Raw genomic sequence first — 16,983 nt, forward strand, 5'->3', positions numbered from 1 at the left:
GACAGAAATGTTTAACAAAACGTGTGTATCCATGACACCGTTCAGTGATTATTGATGATTCAAACTTAAAGCTGAAACTTGGAGATATTATCTAATCTCTTTATCTCAGACAAAAGGGACTTATTTGCAGAGACAAGCATCTCCAGAATGGCATTCCACAGGGGCGGCGGTTGGTGCTGGCGGTGGGGAAGACTATGCAAGTCCTTATAATGAAAACCTCTAAATCACAGTGGAAATTACCCAAATTCTATTTGTTTGGTTCTTTTTTTAAAAAATCCTACTGGTTTCCCTCTTCCTAAATAACCTCAGAGAAAGACAGACCTTCCCAAGTGTGTGGGATTTTTGCCTGACACAATCTCTTGAGTCAAAGAGTCCACTATGAGCAATAATGATAGGAATCCTGAAGTTCTATAAATCTTTCCAAGGACCTCAATATAATGAGCACAAGGAAAAGGAGCTAGGTGGAAAAGGGTTGGGAAGGACAAATGGACACACGAGAGCCACTTGGACAAAAATGAAGTGTTTGAAGGTACAGTCACAGAGGCCTGAATAAATCTGGACCAGAACCCCAGAACCTTACGCCTCCTCTCCTCTATCAAAACTCTATAGCACAACATCCTCACACAGGCCAGGGGAACATAATCACCCACTAACACAGCTGCTCCCGTCACTTCCCCCGAGTCACCACGAGCCCTTCACGGAGGCGTCTTCACAGCTGCCACGCCCGCCCCTCACCCCCTTGCTACTAAGACAACCTCCTGTGGCACAGGACTGAGCGCTACTGCGGACTCTGCTGTGGGAAAGCCCTCGAGTTTTCTCAGGAAACAAAGCAGAGCTCGCTGCAACTAGGTGCAAACATAAGGCCCCCCCCCCCCAAAAAAAGCAAACCACGCCACCCCCACCCTTAGAGGGCCTCAAATTATATGAAAAGCAGCTTGACATCACCAAGCTCAGCAGTGAGCTTCGGGCCTAGAACACATTAGTCAGAAATGACTCTGTGGTTAGTTTATACACATGACATCATATAGTCTGAGCTGCGGTCCTTCCTGCCCACTGAAAAGTACCCATTGTCATCTGATTTAATTCACTTCCATTTCTTTAGTCTTCAGTGTGAGCTGCAAAAATTGCATGTAACCAGCCATGATTCTGCAGAAAATAGTGGCCAAAGCTTTTTTCTACGCCCCTGGAAACCTGGAGCTTCCTTCTCTGAAAGGGAACATTTACACTTCTCTTAGGTCGTGTGAGAGCCAGAGAGAAGCCCTGGAAGACTCACAGGGTCACAGCCCTCAGCGGGAAGCACATACAGTACCTTGGAGAAGACGATGCTGTCCATGTCTTCACTGGGTGAGTGAAATAGGTCAGAGTCACTCCCAGATTCTCTTTTAAGTCCACCATGTTTGGGGCCACACTCCCTGCCCAGCCCAACATCCAGGAAGTTCTCACATTCTGAAAAAGAAAATTTATTCAACCAATACTTTTTTTAAAATTCAGTTTCTTTTCATTCCAGCAATCAGACTGGAAGGCGCAGGGCTTCACTGCAAGGCGGCTGGGCTGCTGGGCAATCGGAGGAGCCTCACTTTCACCAGAGGGGCTGGAGCAAAGGCTGAATGACTGTGTCAACAGGCTTCTGGAAAGAAGGGGAAGTGAAGATTGAACTGGGTTACCCTGTGTCTCTTTTAATTCTTAGAGTCTATCCTTGGACAATAATTGTGGAGAGGGTGTGCAAGCTCAGAGATAATGAGAAGTTGTTCTTACCTAAATTAATAACTTATCATTAATCAATTATTTGCCCTGGATTAGCCAGGAATCTTAGGGGAAGAATCAAAGAGGCACTGCACTGGGATCGGTCATGAATCGCCTGTCAATAAAATTACCTCTTCCATTAGTTAGGCATCTGACTACATACCAGGGGGTGTCCAAAAAAAAAAAAAAAAAAGAGAGAGGGAGTTTAGTGCTTGTGTGGAGGAGGCAGGGATTACAATCTTGGAGTGGAAACAAACATATTAAGAGACAATTTCAACACAGAAGTACACAAAGGATGCCATAGGAAGTGAGGCTGGGCCCACAGATGTTTCTGAAAATGTTCCAGATAAAGAAAATAATGATCTTAGTTCATTTCCATCTTGGTGTCAATGATGTTTCTGACTGTGATATTTCAATGGAAATAGCCCTACCTGTAAAATACTGGAAACCCCTGGTATCCTGGAGTGCCCACATTTCAGAGAGTATGTGCTACCTTAGGTGGAGCTGGGGGGTGTAATCTTTCCACTTCTTCCCTTTTCCACACTTGGAAAAATGAAAACCTCCGACCCATGGCTGAGGGGAAAACAGGGGGCTGGCCAGGAAAAGAAAGGGCTGTCACAGCAACTATGCTGAGCTCTAGCAGTCCAGCTGGCAGCCTAACAGACCACGTCCCAATTGCAGACTGGAAAACACAGAGCTCAAGACATTCTAATGGAAAAGTCACAGGGAAGCTCCAGATTCAGCCCTCGTAGGAACGCCTTGCCCAGAAAAGAACTCCAAGCACCACGGGGACCACAAACCAAGTTCGGGGTAAGAGTGGGCTGTGTGGTATACGCCGGCTGCTGAGACAGGGAGGGAGAGACGAGCATGCAACAAGGAAAAGGCGAGAGGAAAGGACTCTGAGCCATTACAAAGGCCCCACAAATGGGGCGAGGGGCGCTAAAGGCGAAGCTCTCCTACACCCTAACTCACATGTGCTGGTAAGTTTTCAAAATGAATGAAATCCTTCCCTTTCTTCCTGCAAGTCTCCTTCCTAATGACTAAAACAGCAGCACATGAAGGTATAAGAGTGGGTGCTGTCTTTAGAGTTAGGCTGATGAGGCTTCCTCTAGGTCTGGCTACTTATTAGCAGAAAGATCCCAGGCAAGAATTAATTAACCCCCCTAAGTCTTCATTTCCACACCAGTGAAATGGGATGCTGAGGACCTCCCTCAAAGAGCTGTAGTGAAAGTTAGAACTAATTTATAAATACAGCAACCAGAACTCTGCCCCTCCACAAACAGCAGGGGTGTGATAAACACGCCTAATGAAGTTAAGGCGTCATTAACCTATAATGTGTGACTCAACGAGCATCCAGTAAGGACATTACCTTGAGGTGGGCCAGGCCCATTTTATGACCCATATATAAATGTCAATACTTTTGTGTCCTGAGCCATTAGCTTTTTAACAGCTAGCAAAATGTGTACTTTTAAAGATGCTATCTAGTCATTTGGGTATAAAATTATATGTATGCAAACAAATTATAGTTGGGGCAGGGTAGGAATATACCATCAGCACTCACTGTGCTTTGCTGAACCCTGCTAATCATAATGTTTTCTTGTATTTATTCAGAATTTTAAAATATACAAAGTAATTTTAAAGGATATTCTCTCATTTGGCCTAACACTATTGCTGCCCTGAGCTGTGTTCATAAAGCAAAAGGAGGAAGCCTGCCTAGAATTCACCAAGAAACTTATGCCTGCAATAAATAAAAAATCTCATGTCTGAAGTTTAGAAGCATAATCCAGATCTTGGATTCTGTTACACTGAAGTTAAAAGAATCACTCTAAAAACACCCAAAGGGGTTATGTTCGGGGTTAGAGTAGGAGGGGTCAACAAAATTCAAGATTATGCCCGGGGGAAATGCTCAGGGGTTCAAAATTCATTTCTTTAAACAAGTAAATTAAACTATAGCACATGGCATCCTGTGAATATTCATATTATGAGGCCACCTCATTCAACCTTTACGGCAGACAGTTTCACTGCTTGGTGGTTGGGAGTAATTACACTTTTAGAAAAAGCCCCAGACAGCTTAAGGAATAAGTAGATACTTTTAAGTAAAAGGTTCTAGGGGGCTGGATGGGGGAAGTTTCAGCTGAATCTGTGAACAGGGTCCATCTTATAATATGCGAGACCCTAAACACAACTATAGCCTTTAATATCCTTCAACCACTTTCTCCATGTGTGACAAACATAGAGAAAAACCCTTTCCACATTTGTTTCCAACACTTCCTTTGTTTTTGTTTGTTTTTTTAAAATGTTTTTATTCACTTCAGAGAGAGGAAGGGAGAGGGGAAGAGAGAGAAACATCAATGATGAGAGTCATTGATCGGCTGCCTCCTGCACGCCCCCTGCTAGGGATCAAGCCCGCACCCCGGGCATGTGCCCTCACCGGGAATCGAACTATGATCTCCTAGATCACAGATCAATGCCCAACTGCTGAGCCACGCCGGCCGGGCTCCAACATTTCCTTTGGAGTAAACTCAGAGAGTTGAGAATCAGTAGGAAAACCCTCTGGAGACAAAGGATTTGAAGTTCATCTTTAAATTTAATACTAGCACAGGATATCCACAGCTAAACTGTTTCCAGAAAGACCAGTAAATGAGGAATCAGTCATTTTTAAAGCAGGTTAATAAACTTTGGAATTGTAAAAAGAAGTTTCTTGTGGTAAAGTGGACTTAAGGGCTCAGGAGGTAAATAGCCAGTGTTCACATGGCAGCTGCGGGGACAGGCAATGGACTTACGGTTATCCGCCATGGCACTCAGGCGACATCCCTGTGAAAAAGCTAGTCATGCTGGGAGGCCAGAGAAAACAGAGCACGGAGACATGAGGGAACATGCCTTTAACACAGTGAATTAGTGGCTAAACCTAGAAGAACTGCTGGGAATCCTAACTAGCCGCAAGCCACGTGCTGTGTTGTTACCAAGCAAGGTCTTAAGAGCACGTTACCCTCATCTGTTGTTACTAAGACCTCAGGAGAGACTCAATTCCTGACAATACTTCTGAAGTTCGTGGTTCTTAATGATTGGCTGCAAAGGAGAATAACCAAAGGGGTTTTTAAAGAGTTTGGTGCCCAGGCCACACACCCCCAGCACAAGTAAATCAGAATCTCTGGGGATAAGACCCAGGCATCAATGTATCTTAGCGCTCCCAAGATACTTTTTTTGTTTTTTTAATTTTCATTCTGGAATGGAAAGCTCTTTTTAATTATAGTTGACATAAAATGTTATATTCGTTTCAGGGGTACAACACAGTGATTTGATATGTATATACCTTATGAGGTGATCAGCACAGGAAGTCTAGTAGCCATGCTGTCACCACACAAAGTGCCTGCGGTATTACTGACTGTGCTCCCTACGCTGTGCACTACATGCCCACGACTTACTTACAACTGTTAAGCTGATGCTTCTTCATGCCCCTCACCTTTCTGCCCAAGCCCCATGGCCCAACCCTGCCTAGATGCTTTCCATGTGTGTCAAAACTGAGAGCCACAGGTTTAGTCCTTTACAATATATTTTCAGAGTTTTACTATATTAAGACAATTTTATCATGTTATTGCATAACATGCTAAGGAAGGACAGATCTCCAAATCGAATGATCTGTTGTTAGAGGGGGACTGCAGCTCTAGAATATCTGTATTTTGGAAGCAGGTATTCAAGCAAATTGGAAGTGGGAAGATCCCCGCTTACCTGGGCTCTGTGTGGGAGCCAAGAGAGATGCCGCATCAGGACACGGCTCTATTGTGCACCAGCTTTCCTGGTTTATCTGAAGGAAAAGAAAAGCAGGCTGAGCTTCAGACAGTGAAGTCACATGGGATGATTTTCCAGCTGCTGCAAGTTCATCTACTGTGCCATCACTCCCATCTTTGTTTTTCCAATTTTATTGCAAAGTGGATAAAATTATTTTAAGAAAAAATACCTTTTTACAGTACAATCAGGGCAATTGATACTCAATTAATGCTCTAAAGAGGCTTTTGATAAAACTTAGGCATACAAAAGTTATTTTTATTAAATTTAATATAAAATTCTAATTGCCATTAGAGATTTTAACAGTCTTCTCTCAGTAACGGATAAAACAAGTTAACACAAAATCAGTAAGGATACAGAGAACCTGAAAAACATTATCAACCAATTTGATCTAATGAACACATAAAGACCACTTTACACAATAGCAGAATTCATTCTTTTTGAGTGTGCATGGAAGATAGACCATATTCTGTGGCATAAAACAAGTCTCAGATTTGAGGATTAAAAAGCATGCTCTTTAACTTAAACAGTAATAAATTTAGAAATCAAAACCAAAAATATATCTGGAAAAAAACAAAAAACACACCAAATAATTTAAAAGTTTAAAAAAACTTCTTAAAAAAATTCATGGTTAAAGAAGAAATCTTAAGGAAACATTAAACAGTTAAATAATAGAAAATATTTGAACAGAATAAAAATAAAACGTCACCTACAATATTTGAGGTATAGCTAAAATGGCACTTAGAGCAAAATTTAAAATATTAAATGTCTATATTAGGAAAAAAGACATTCTAAAAATGTTTATAAGCTACCACCTTAAGAAACTAGAAAGAGAGCAAGTTAACCCACAGCAAACAGAATTTCAAAAAAATAATAAAAAAACAAAGAGCAGAAATCAGTGCAATAGCCCGGCCGGGCGTGGCTCAGCGGTTGAGCGTCAACCTGGGATCCAGGCGATCGGGGTTCGATTCCCGGTCATTGCACATGCCCGGGTTGCGGGCTCAATCAATGACTCTCTCATCATTGATGTTTCTCTCTCTCTCTCCCCCTCTCCTTTCCTCTCTCTGAAATCAATAAAGATATATAAAAAAAAAGAAAGAAAGAAATCAGTGCAATAGAAAATAAACAATAAAATCAATAAACCCAAAAGATGGTTTCCTTGAAAAGATCAATGGTATCAGTAAAACTCTAGTTAGATTGAGCAAGGATAAAGGAAAAGTTTCAAATTATCAGTATCAGAAATTAAAGGGGGACATTATTACAGATCCTATAGACAATGAAAAGGAAACAAAGAAATATTATGAACTTTACTGCATATCATTATAACCCAAATTAGAGACCTTTTCCTTAGAAATTTTTGAGGCGCATAGAAAGCACAAAGGTGTATAAACAAGAAAGAAGAATGGCCCAGAATACAAAAATGGTAACACATCTGTTCTCATGTTAGTCTCTTTTCCAAAAGGTGACCTCTAAGACAGGTTTTCACATTAATAAATAAGCTGGTTCTTTGTACTATCAACATTCTAGCCAGCTCTGAGATGAGGCTTGGCAAAATATTCTGAGTGCCAAAGTAGGACTGGGAGACAGAACAGAAACAGTGTAGAGACTGCTAATAACTTGAGTTTTAAGAGAAAAATGGAGATGATGATGATGAGCCCCTCTATATGGATTTTTGGCGATGGAATCTTTTAGCTATCAGTCAAATACAGGACTGGCAACAGGCGGAATGGAGGGGGAAGGAATAGTTCTAGATCATTTACAAATTGTGTGTAGCAAGTAGCTCGAAGTAAGGAAAACAAACTCTGCCATTAAATATTCACATCTTTTGGAGGGATAAGTTACCAAAACAGTTTCTGGCTCTGACCACATTCATGAATCTTTAGCTAAAAACACGAAGTTAGTCTTTTGTTCACAGCCATCTCCATGACAAGCAGATCATGGATACTGCAGGTATTCAACATCCAAAGTTCTGGTAAGTTACTGTGCATGTGCCACGTGAGACAGCAGAAGTTACTTCAGAAGAAATGCCAGAACTCCCACCCTCCGCCCCCATATTATTTTTCATTCCCGGGACCCCTTGTGATTACATAAACTACACCCACATTGTGTTCCCATCAGTCCGAAAATAGAGTTGTACATATTTTCAGCAAAGGGAGCTAGCTTTTGTTTTTGGCAGTGCTTCTGCTACTGTTTATAACCGAACATCCTAATAATACGGCTCATAAGGTTACACCCAGCCTTCCCAGCCATTGCCCGTATTTACTTCCTCTGCAACTGTCTCAGGAGATCCAGCCAGAGTTCCAAGGCTGAACAAAAGGAAGCGAAACCCACCATCCGGACATGGAAGCCAACACTTGAGTCAAAGTCTTTTCAGGGAATCAGATTGTAACTGAGCAGACACTGTAGTTTTCAATCCTCAGCCTCATTATCTTTTATTTGATACAACGTGGAAGTCTCTTAGAGCAAGTAAACTTTTTCAAAGATGTATATTTCTCTGGAAAATAACACTGGAGTTGACCAACGACTACTTTTGACTTTAGCTAATGAGGTGAGTGTCCTGCCAAACATCATGAATGGGAGGAGGTGGTCCTCTGTAAACACTTTCATTCCGTGTACGCAAAACATGGCTGCAAATCTTTAAACCGTTCATCTGAAATTCTGAGTTACTAGCTACAAAGTATGAATCACTAGCTACAAAGTATGCTCTGGATAAATCATCAATAACATAAGAAACCAGGTACTCGAAATTATAGCAAAACAAAAATGGCCCCTGGACTAAAACCAGTTTAGATCACCAGTTAATCCTAGACTCTGACCCCCTTCTTTTTGGTATGGTACTTTTGCCAAATTTCTGATACTTGCTATCCTCTTGTGTTTAGAATGGTCCCAGGGATGCTAATCATGAATTAACTGCTGAACTGCATTAGGCAAAAGCTCCTCTCATTCACCAACTTGAGAGGTCAATACTAGCTTATTGAAGGATGCTCAAAAAATAGGCATGGAGAGACCAAGGGCATTGTGCTAACAATTAAAATCTCCCACATCCCATTCTGAGCATGTGATTTATAATTACCAACCACTTGTCCTAAGAGCCAAAAGTCATACGCATTAGGGGGCAATAACCATGGGAATGTCACACAGTGAGGAGGAGGACTGTGTACGTGTGTGCTTGGATGAGGGATGGAGGGGTGGGTGACAAGGAATATTATCAACTTACATGTTATTATTTAGAAAAAAGATCAGAAAGGAGTCAAGATTTGAGGAATGATGGGAAGCAAGAGCTGATCCGAAGGTAAAGATCAATGTATATAGCCTCAGGGAAATCGTAAGGCCCTGACGCAGCACTAACACGAAACTAACTATACAGATCTGACGAAAGGAAGAGATGGGAATGCAGAGAACACCAAGAGAAGTGTGGGCACCCAGGATGGAAATTTCCAAGCTAATCGACAGTGGATTATCAGGATGACAATGGACGGGACTGGAGCTATAAACATGGAACACCAAAGTGACAGGCTCAAGGTCTAAATTTTGTGATTATTGTCATACTTCATCTCTGTGATCTTATACCAACCTTATAAGTATATTAAATACAGTTTATATAACATGATGCTTATGAGACCATACTTACAAATCTTAAAAGATTAACTCATTCAATTAACAAATACTTATCGCATATTTAACATGAATTAGGGACACTGCTCTGAGCGCTTACATATACTTAATGACCACATGAAAAAATTTCAAACTCCTTAGTACAAAAAGCAAACTTCCACAGATAAAAGTGGATTGAGAACATATACACGATCACTTGAAAACTGAAGTAACATATATACCCAACAGCATTATTTTTTAAAAACACTGATTAAAGGTACTGAAATTCAAAATAGAAGATACCTGAAGAACACTTCTGAATAATTTTTTAGAAAGAATTGTAGAAAAAAATCTGCTACAAATTGTGTGACAAACTAAAAGTATAAGAGACTGTGCACCTGTCCAAAGTCTTACAGAAGGCATTCCTGCACTGAGAAGGAAGTAACTGAGTTAATGCCTAAGACTTCTTCCAATATAATAAGTCTAAGGTAGAAAAAATACGCATTTATATATACAAATAAAAACTGATAAACATACTCATGTAATAAAAGAAACTGGTCAACTCAAAGAAAAGGTCTAGAATAGCAAGAAAAAACATGGACTTTGAAAACAATCAGATCTGGAGTTGCATCGTGTCAGCTATTACGTATGAGCTATGAGATCGTCAGAAAATCACTATCTGAATCTGTTTTTCAATAGGTAAAATGAGACCAGGAATGTAAAAATTAAATGCCTGTATCTCACACCGACCCACTTCAGACCACAAAGCCATCCTATCGCGCCTGGGCAACCACAATGGCATCCTAACAGATCCCGCACTGCCCGAACGATCCTGTATACACACAAACTGAGAAGTACTGTACCCAAACAAAGCCAACTCCTCACCATGGCTATCGAGGCGCTGCCTTGCCAGGTCCCACTCTGCCTCCAACCTTCTCCTGCCCTCCCCACTTACTCAGGATGCTCCTGTCACAGGGCCTGTCAGTTCTCGCCTGCCTCAGGCCTTGCACTTGCTGTTCATGACTCTGATACTCCTTTCCCTTGGTAGAGTGAGCATACTCATACCCTGTAGAAATCAGGTTTAAATGTCAGCACCTGAGAAGGATCTCTAACTAAAATAGGTCTTCCCATTACTTCCTATACAGCTCGCTGATTATTTCTGTCCAACTACTTACAATAAATTGTACTTTTTCTCGATTTACTGCCTGTCCTTAATCAACATGAGGATTTTAAAGAACTGTGTGCCTCTTGGACTTAGCACAATGCCGGGCATCGAATAGGTCTTTAATATTGATTTAATATATGGTTCTCAATGATGTTATCTTCAAAATGCCAAGTAACCAGCTGTTCTCAGTCTATGCCTGGCAAGTAAAACCACTGCCTGATAGCAATGACAGAGGGACAATGACACCACTCCACCACCAATCACCATTCTTGTACCTAGCCCCTCAGCCAATATGGTATTTCACTGGCTCCTGTGTCTAGCCTTCTGGGCCCATTATTGTACTCGATGGGCAAATGAAAAAAATTAGGGAGTCTCAAATACAAAACTGAATTGATAAATTAACAAAATAGCTCCACTATCTCCTTGACCGGGGCAATAATTACCACTTTGCCTAGACTTCCCCAGCTCCATACTCTCACAAGTTTAGGTACTGAGGTTCTTTTTGGCACCTCTGAAGCACTTGGTAGGCTTCCAATTTCCCCTGCTTTTGCCAGAAAACTGCTAAACTTCCAAAAAGCACTCCTAAGTCATCCAATATTCCCAGACTCCCATCTTATGACTGGAGGAGTCCTTACTAATTTTAGATTCAAGGATGCCATCTGTGAGCAATTAGCTATCCACAGTCTCCACCCCCATCCTGCTTAGACACCTAACACTGAGAAAACAAATACAGCTATCGGCAGAGCCTGAGGCTAGACCTGAAAAGCAGTGAAACCAAGCCAAAAGGACCACTCTGCCACTTTACTAAATACATTGGTTGGAGAACCTTCCAAAGGAAATAAATGCTGTCTATCTTTCCCCTAAAGAGTTGTGAATGAAGAGGCAGCAGAAACAACAGAAAATGCTCAGACAAAGGACAGAGACAGAGGCAGCAAGAGCGAGACTATCAAAGAAAGATACCCAGACAGATGGGGGCCGAGGTGTGGGCATGACAGGGACAGAGGGACAGACAGAGACATCACAGGAAAGAGCAACTCTAAAGATGAATTTCTCCCTCTGAGATTTTCAAGAGCAGGAGGTTCTCCTGAGCATAAGAATGCATTTTAAAGCACGTAAATTAACATTTAAACAGTAAGTGGCCCAATGCTGATTCTCAGTCCCAGTGTTTTTGTTCAGATATTCCTTTAAGAACCCTAAAATCACCAACCCGACCCCCCATCCTGCAGTGCTCCCACATACTTCTCAGCCCTTCTTCCAGTGCAGGTGGCCAGGGACCCAGCTCTCGGATTCGAGAGGAGTAAGAGCCTGAGAGCTGGGAGCGTATGAAGCGCGGCCCCTTACCTTCAGCAACACCACGTCCACGGGCCTGTCCACCTTGGAGATGTCACACAGGCTGTAGCGCCTCTTGTGCCGTTCATACATTTTGCCCAAGTGCAGGCGAGAGGAAACACAATGCAGATGTGCCCACTGTTAACTTGGGGGACCAGCGCACTTGCACTAGTCCAGAGTTCCCAGTTTCTCACGGTGAGCTGGAGGAGATCTGTGCCTTCCAGGCTCCTCTCTATGTAAAACCCTCAAAGGGTCAAAAAGTGAACTAAAAAGAAACCAAGCAGAATCCAATTCCTTGGACTGGCCCAGAACTTTCTAACAACTTCAGAGCACTAGAATAATGAATTTATAATTCATAATATAAAGAATAAATGCCTCCTGATGCTATACTTTATGCAGATCTTGACTGAAAGAGAAGCAGACGCCGCTTCCATCACTGATGATAACTCCAGTAGGAAAAATAAGAATGAACTGGCTGAGCATAATGGCTGACTCACGTGGGGGAAAAAACCAAAGAGGGCAATAAAAATCCAGTATGTACTTTGTCAGGAAAAAGAGAAAAAAAGAGAAGCAACTCTATTTCAAAGGGATGACATAAAAAAAATTCCCATTAAATCCTGTCTGTTCTTGTTTAAAAAAAAAAGACAAGAAAAGTCAATTTTTCTTCATGGAAAAGAAACTGCAAAAGCTTGGAGATTCTGTCTCAAGTAAACAGCCTTTCCAGTCTGTGTCTTGCTCACCAGGCAGTCGGGCTTGGTTCTGATTTAAGTTGAAAATATGTAATGACAGCAGAGGAAAGGGAGGGGGAAGGCCCCTCCTGCTCTACTCCCTCCCTCTCCTAGGGCGCTGGCCTGCCCAACCCCAGCCCGGTCCCCCTTTCCGCTCACTCACAAGGACGTCACGACCTGCCCTTTCAGCTCTGCACCAACAGCCTTGGAGGTCTGAAAACCTAATTGCAGGGATGGGAATATGATTTACCCACGAAGGAAGGAGAGAAAAACAAGGCTTCCTTTTCCAGCCCGCTCCCGCCTCCAAGTGTCCCTACGAAACAGGCTCTGCCAGGCGGTCCCAGATGCAAGGAGGGCTTTGATGTCAGGGCAGTATGGTAATAAAGGGAGGGGGTGTCATCCTAAACACCACGAGCATGTACAACATGCTTATCTTTTCCACCAAGAACAGAAAATTGAAACCACCCAAGGCACACACTGGAGCTCGCTTCCAGACGCAAACCAGTGATTTAACGTGAGAAAAATGTTAGCCAAACATTTCAGGGCTGTCTCTCTAGGATCCAGAAGTGGCTACAAAGGTATCTAACAAGGTTTAAAGATCATTGAGAGCTCAGCTTTTTTTTCTTCTTCTTCTTCTTTTGGCGGGGACGTGGGGGTGATGCATGGAAGGGGGCTTTAAAGAAAATTAAAGAGGAAAGGGGTAAAATGAACAGGTACGTCCGCCAGCACTTTCTGTGACTAAGAAAGTCACCTGGCTGGGACCTCTCTCCGTCAAAGCCTATTTGCAGGCACGGAGCCTGGCGCGGCTGCTACTCCCCTGGCCTGGTTTCACCATTTCAGACCCCAGCAGCCCCCACCTTTGGACTGTTCTCGGGGCCGGAGCTATTCCAGAACTCATTCTCACTTCAGACATTCCCTCACTTGGGTTGAAAATGATCTGGGTGAGGAAGAGGAGGGACTAAGGGAAGCAAGGGGGGGGAGGGGGGGAAGAAAGAAAGAAAAAATAGATTTTTCCCCCAGGAGCGCTGGGCTGCTGATTTTCCTCAACTGGCCAGGCATCCTAGCTAGACCTGGACAGTGTGAACGAGGGGCTCAGATGCCACGACAGAAAGGAAGGAAAGAGATTTAATACCCGAGTTTCTGACCATATTACAACAGAGACGGAGATAAGGTTTTGCAGCAACTGTATGGACAAGGGAAAGAGAAGGTCTGATGAGTCACCATTTCCTCGGGGCCAGACGTTCGAGCTAACTAGCTCAAAGGAGAGAAACGCAGCCAGTCCTGCCATGATGCAAGCATCCTCCCCCCATCTGTTAACACAGCTACAGCCACAACCCCTGGAAGCCCTGGGCCCCCACCCCTCACTGCTCCATGAAAGGGGGCAGCCTCCCCTGCCCCACATGCCCCAGGGGGCCTGGGCTCTGTGATGTTACCAACATGTACAGGGAAACAAGGGGTGCTTTTCATTACGGTGCCAGTGCCGACAGAAACCAGTACAAACAAGATGACTAGGGAAAGGTTAAAAAGTTGTAAATAAAATTCTTGCTAGGCCTTACCAAAAGGGTGGGGACCTGGTCGGCAATTGACAAATACTTTGAAACTATGTGATCTGAGGTGCAAACTGGAAGATGGTTTAGGCTTTAGTGTATGGAAAAATTAGTAATTTATTATCTTTTCTGTATGTGCTTTCACCAAGCTGTAACTTAGAACGCTCTCCTGCCCATATGAACATAGAGCTGCCTCCCCTTGTGCTCAATATGGTTTATCCCTCACTGCTGCTCCCTCATTTTAATTAGATTCAAATGTTTCCTGCTCCCAAGGTTCCCAGGCATCTCTCTAGGGACCAAATGCTTTCATCACAGTAAAGCCTTTCTGCGTATGCCCAACCTCCTCTATTGACTTAAATGTACATAATCTATATTGATGTAACAGCTATTTTGTGCCTTGCAGTGGAGGCAAACAAAATAAATAACCAGGTCTCTGTTCTCAAGAAGTTTATATAATTAGAGAGGAATCTGTTTCAAAATAATATAATTATCTGAAATGGCCCAGATTACTGTTTTGAGACATATAGATTAACCTTTTTAATTTCTGACTGTCTGCCGGCTACAGGATGCAAAGGTAGATTTCTTACTTTTTCTGGACGCATAAATGTATTTAAGCGATTTGAAACTGTCCTTACATATTCTGTTCCTTCTTAGAGAACAGATGCCCCAGGTGGGGGGGAAAAGTCCGTTTTTCTTTCCCCTCTGGATCTGACCACCACTTCCCGACAGAAGACAGAATCTGTAGTCCTGTGCTTTTGCTGCTGATGTGAAAATTCCAAGTTTTTATCAAAAACATCTGGAACCACTGAAGAGTTATTCTGTTAGAATTTTGAAACATGACAACCAATGATTTTAAACCCAAACGAGAGCTGAGAGTTACAAGTTTTCATTTTGAGGCTGTTTCCTCTTTTCCTTTAATTTTGGGAACTTGTAATTATATAATAATCTATATTTTATTTACAACCTCTTACAATAGTAGTTATTTATAAGATTAATTAAATCTCCCTTCTCTCTGTGTCCTCAATCCATTCTCTATCTACAACAAAGAATCCCAAATTAGTCCAACAGAAGCAACCAGTGCTTTTAGTCTGTTCCGACCCCACAGGTTCCCTGCAGAGAGACAAAGGCCCAACACAGGTTCTTAAAAATCCAGAAAATGGAGTATAAAAATATTTTATGCATTATAATTTAACTATAGCATTTCTGTTCATGAATTAAACTCTCTCCTGGTTCATTCAATTACAAGATCTAACACCTTACCCAAACTATTTAACATTACTACAGGGCACCTCTATCTGGCTCCTTCCGTTCCAGGTCAGGCAGAAGAACCCTGCCTAAAGCCCCCAGCAAAGTTTCTGCATTAGGACACCACCTAGTGGGTGTGCTGAGGATCCAAGCAGAATGCTCAAGGCCAGTAAACAAAACAGCAGCAGGTGACTGGGCTCTGGTTAAGTGACTCACCAATGATTAATTTAGTCTCTCTCTGCAGGGAATACCAGCTAGTAGGGTGAAAATCAAGGGTTCTTTCCATTCCGGGGGGGGGAAGGGGGAGGGCGCCACTATCTCCCTTAGCAACCTGGGATGATGATTCTGACTCTCTGGACCTAGGATTCCAAAACTGACAAACGAGAGGGTATGGATACTGGATCATACCTCACATTCCTTCTTGATCTGATACCATCAGCCTAAGACTAAGAAATCTTTATCGCCCGCCATATAACTGGCTCACAAGATGTGGGGAGACTCTCAGGAGAAAGAACAAGGAAAGGGGTAAAATGAACAGGTACGTCCGCCAGCACTTTCTGTGACAAATTTGCTCAAATTTCCTGTTGTGGAAAACATGCAGTATATTCTTGCATAATTGTATCTGCCACCTCCACTCTTCACATGAAATGAGAAGGAAGGAAAGGTCTATCAGAGTTGACAGTTTTCGTTAATCTATGATTTCATTAATTTAAACATTGTGAGTAATCCAGTAACACATTTGCTGGTGGCAAAATTTACTAGAAGGTGGGTGAAACATTAGCTTCCACTTGAGCAACTCCAATCTGCTTAAAAGAACAGAATGCTTCACATATGATGCTTGAGTGCCTGAGAGGGGACGAAGACAATTATTTACAAGGACTGCAAAGACACTGTCTCCACCTAGGGTTTTTCTTCTCACTTTTGTAGCTGCTCCAGCACTGCTGGTCCTGGCATTTCTTCGGCTGGCAGAGTTGGAGGTTCCAAGAAGGTTAAAAGAGAAGAGGAAGGGTGAGCGACCAGCAGCCCTTTTCGAATCAGTAGTAGACAGCAGCAAGCAACTTCCTTTAACCCTTAAAGCAGCTGCTTTAACCCTTTATTGCCTTTGCAAGAAGAAACCTTAAGACAATTTAAGGGAGCTAACAATGGCAAAATGAAATTAAGATGGGAGAAAAATCAGAAAAAGCTATAAAAATATCTCTTCCCAAACTTGTGCTCCTTACAGGAAATAGGTCTCGCAGAACAAGCCCACAGATGTTAAACTTTACTAAAATTAGCAAGAGCTTGGTGAAATTAAAGGAGGGAGGAGGGAAGAAAGGGAGACAGCAGAACCATCACCTCAGTAGGAAAAGTAGTGGCGGGATAGTTTAGTGTCTAGGCAAGGTCTTCTGGGGCAAGATTTATTAACATTTACTGAGTTCTTCTGTTTGTCAGGTGCTTCCACATGTACAGTTTCATTTACTCCTCATAAAAAGCTATAAGGTAAATAACACTGTCTACAGATGAGGAAAAGTTGCACTCACAGTTTATGTCAGCTGTACAAGGTCACACAGCTCATAAAATGAGTTGGCATTAAACTTAGTTCTGTAAATCTTTCTTCCCACTACACATCTTATTTTGCCACTTGAGAAGTTCCCCAAATTTAAAAAAAAAAAGAAAAATGAAACTATCACGGAGAAAATCTAAGTTAAAATTTAAGGTAAGAAAACTTAGAATTCATTACTCATATCATCGATATTCTTAATTATACAAATGCCAAAGGACAGAAAGAGATGTTATTTTTTTCAATAAAAATGAGTGGCCCGGCCGGGCGTGGCTCAGCGGTTGAACGTCGACCTAGGATCCAGGC

The 16,983-nt window shown here is 42.3% G+C and overlaps 1 protein-coding gene across 2 annotated transcripts in view; it reads right to left on the bottom strand.

Annotated features, from left to right (window-relative positions):
* The window catches only part of AKAP13 (A-kinase anchoring protein 13), a 201,787-nt gene that overhangs the window by 65,288 nt on the left and 119,516 nt on the right, over positions 1-16,983 (bottom strand). Inside the window, exons 1-3 of one of the 2 annotated variants that reach the window (XM_016209600.2) lie at positions 11,630-12,416; positions 5,473-5,548; positions 1,310-1,446 (exon numbers count right to left, since the gene is read on the bottom strand). In XM_016209600.2, coding sequence (XP_016065086.2) covers positions 1,310-1,446; positions 5,473-5,548; positions 11,630-11,710 — 294 coding nt within the window. In that variant the 5' untranslated portion in view covers positions 11,711-12,416. Of the gene's footprint in view, positions 1-1,309; positions 1,447-5,472; positions 5,549-11,629; positions 12,417-16,983 lie in introns of those variants that run through there. The other variant, XM_016209595.2, reaches the window with a different exon arrangement.

Source organism: Miniopterus natalensis, chromosome 22, assembly GCF_054644295.1.
Source record: "Miniopterus natalensis isolate mMinNat1 chromosome 22, mMinNat1.hap1, whole genome shotgun sequence".
NCBI classification, from domain to species: domain Eukaryota; kingdom Metazoa; phylum Chordata; class Mammalia; order Chiroptera; family Miniopteridae; genus Miniopterus; species Miniopterus natalensis.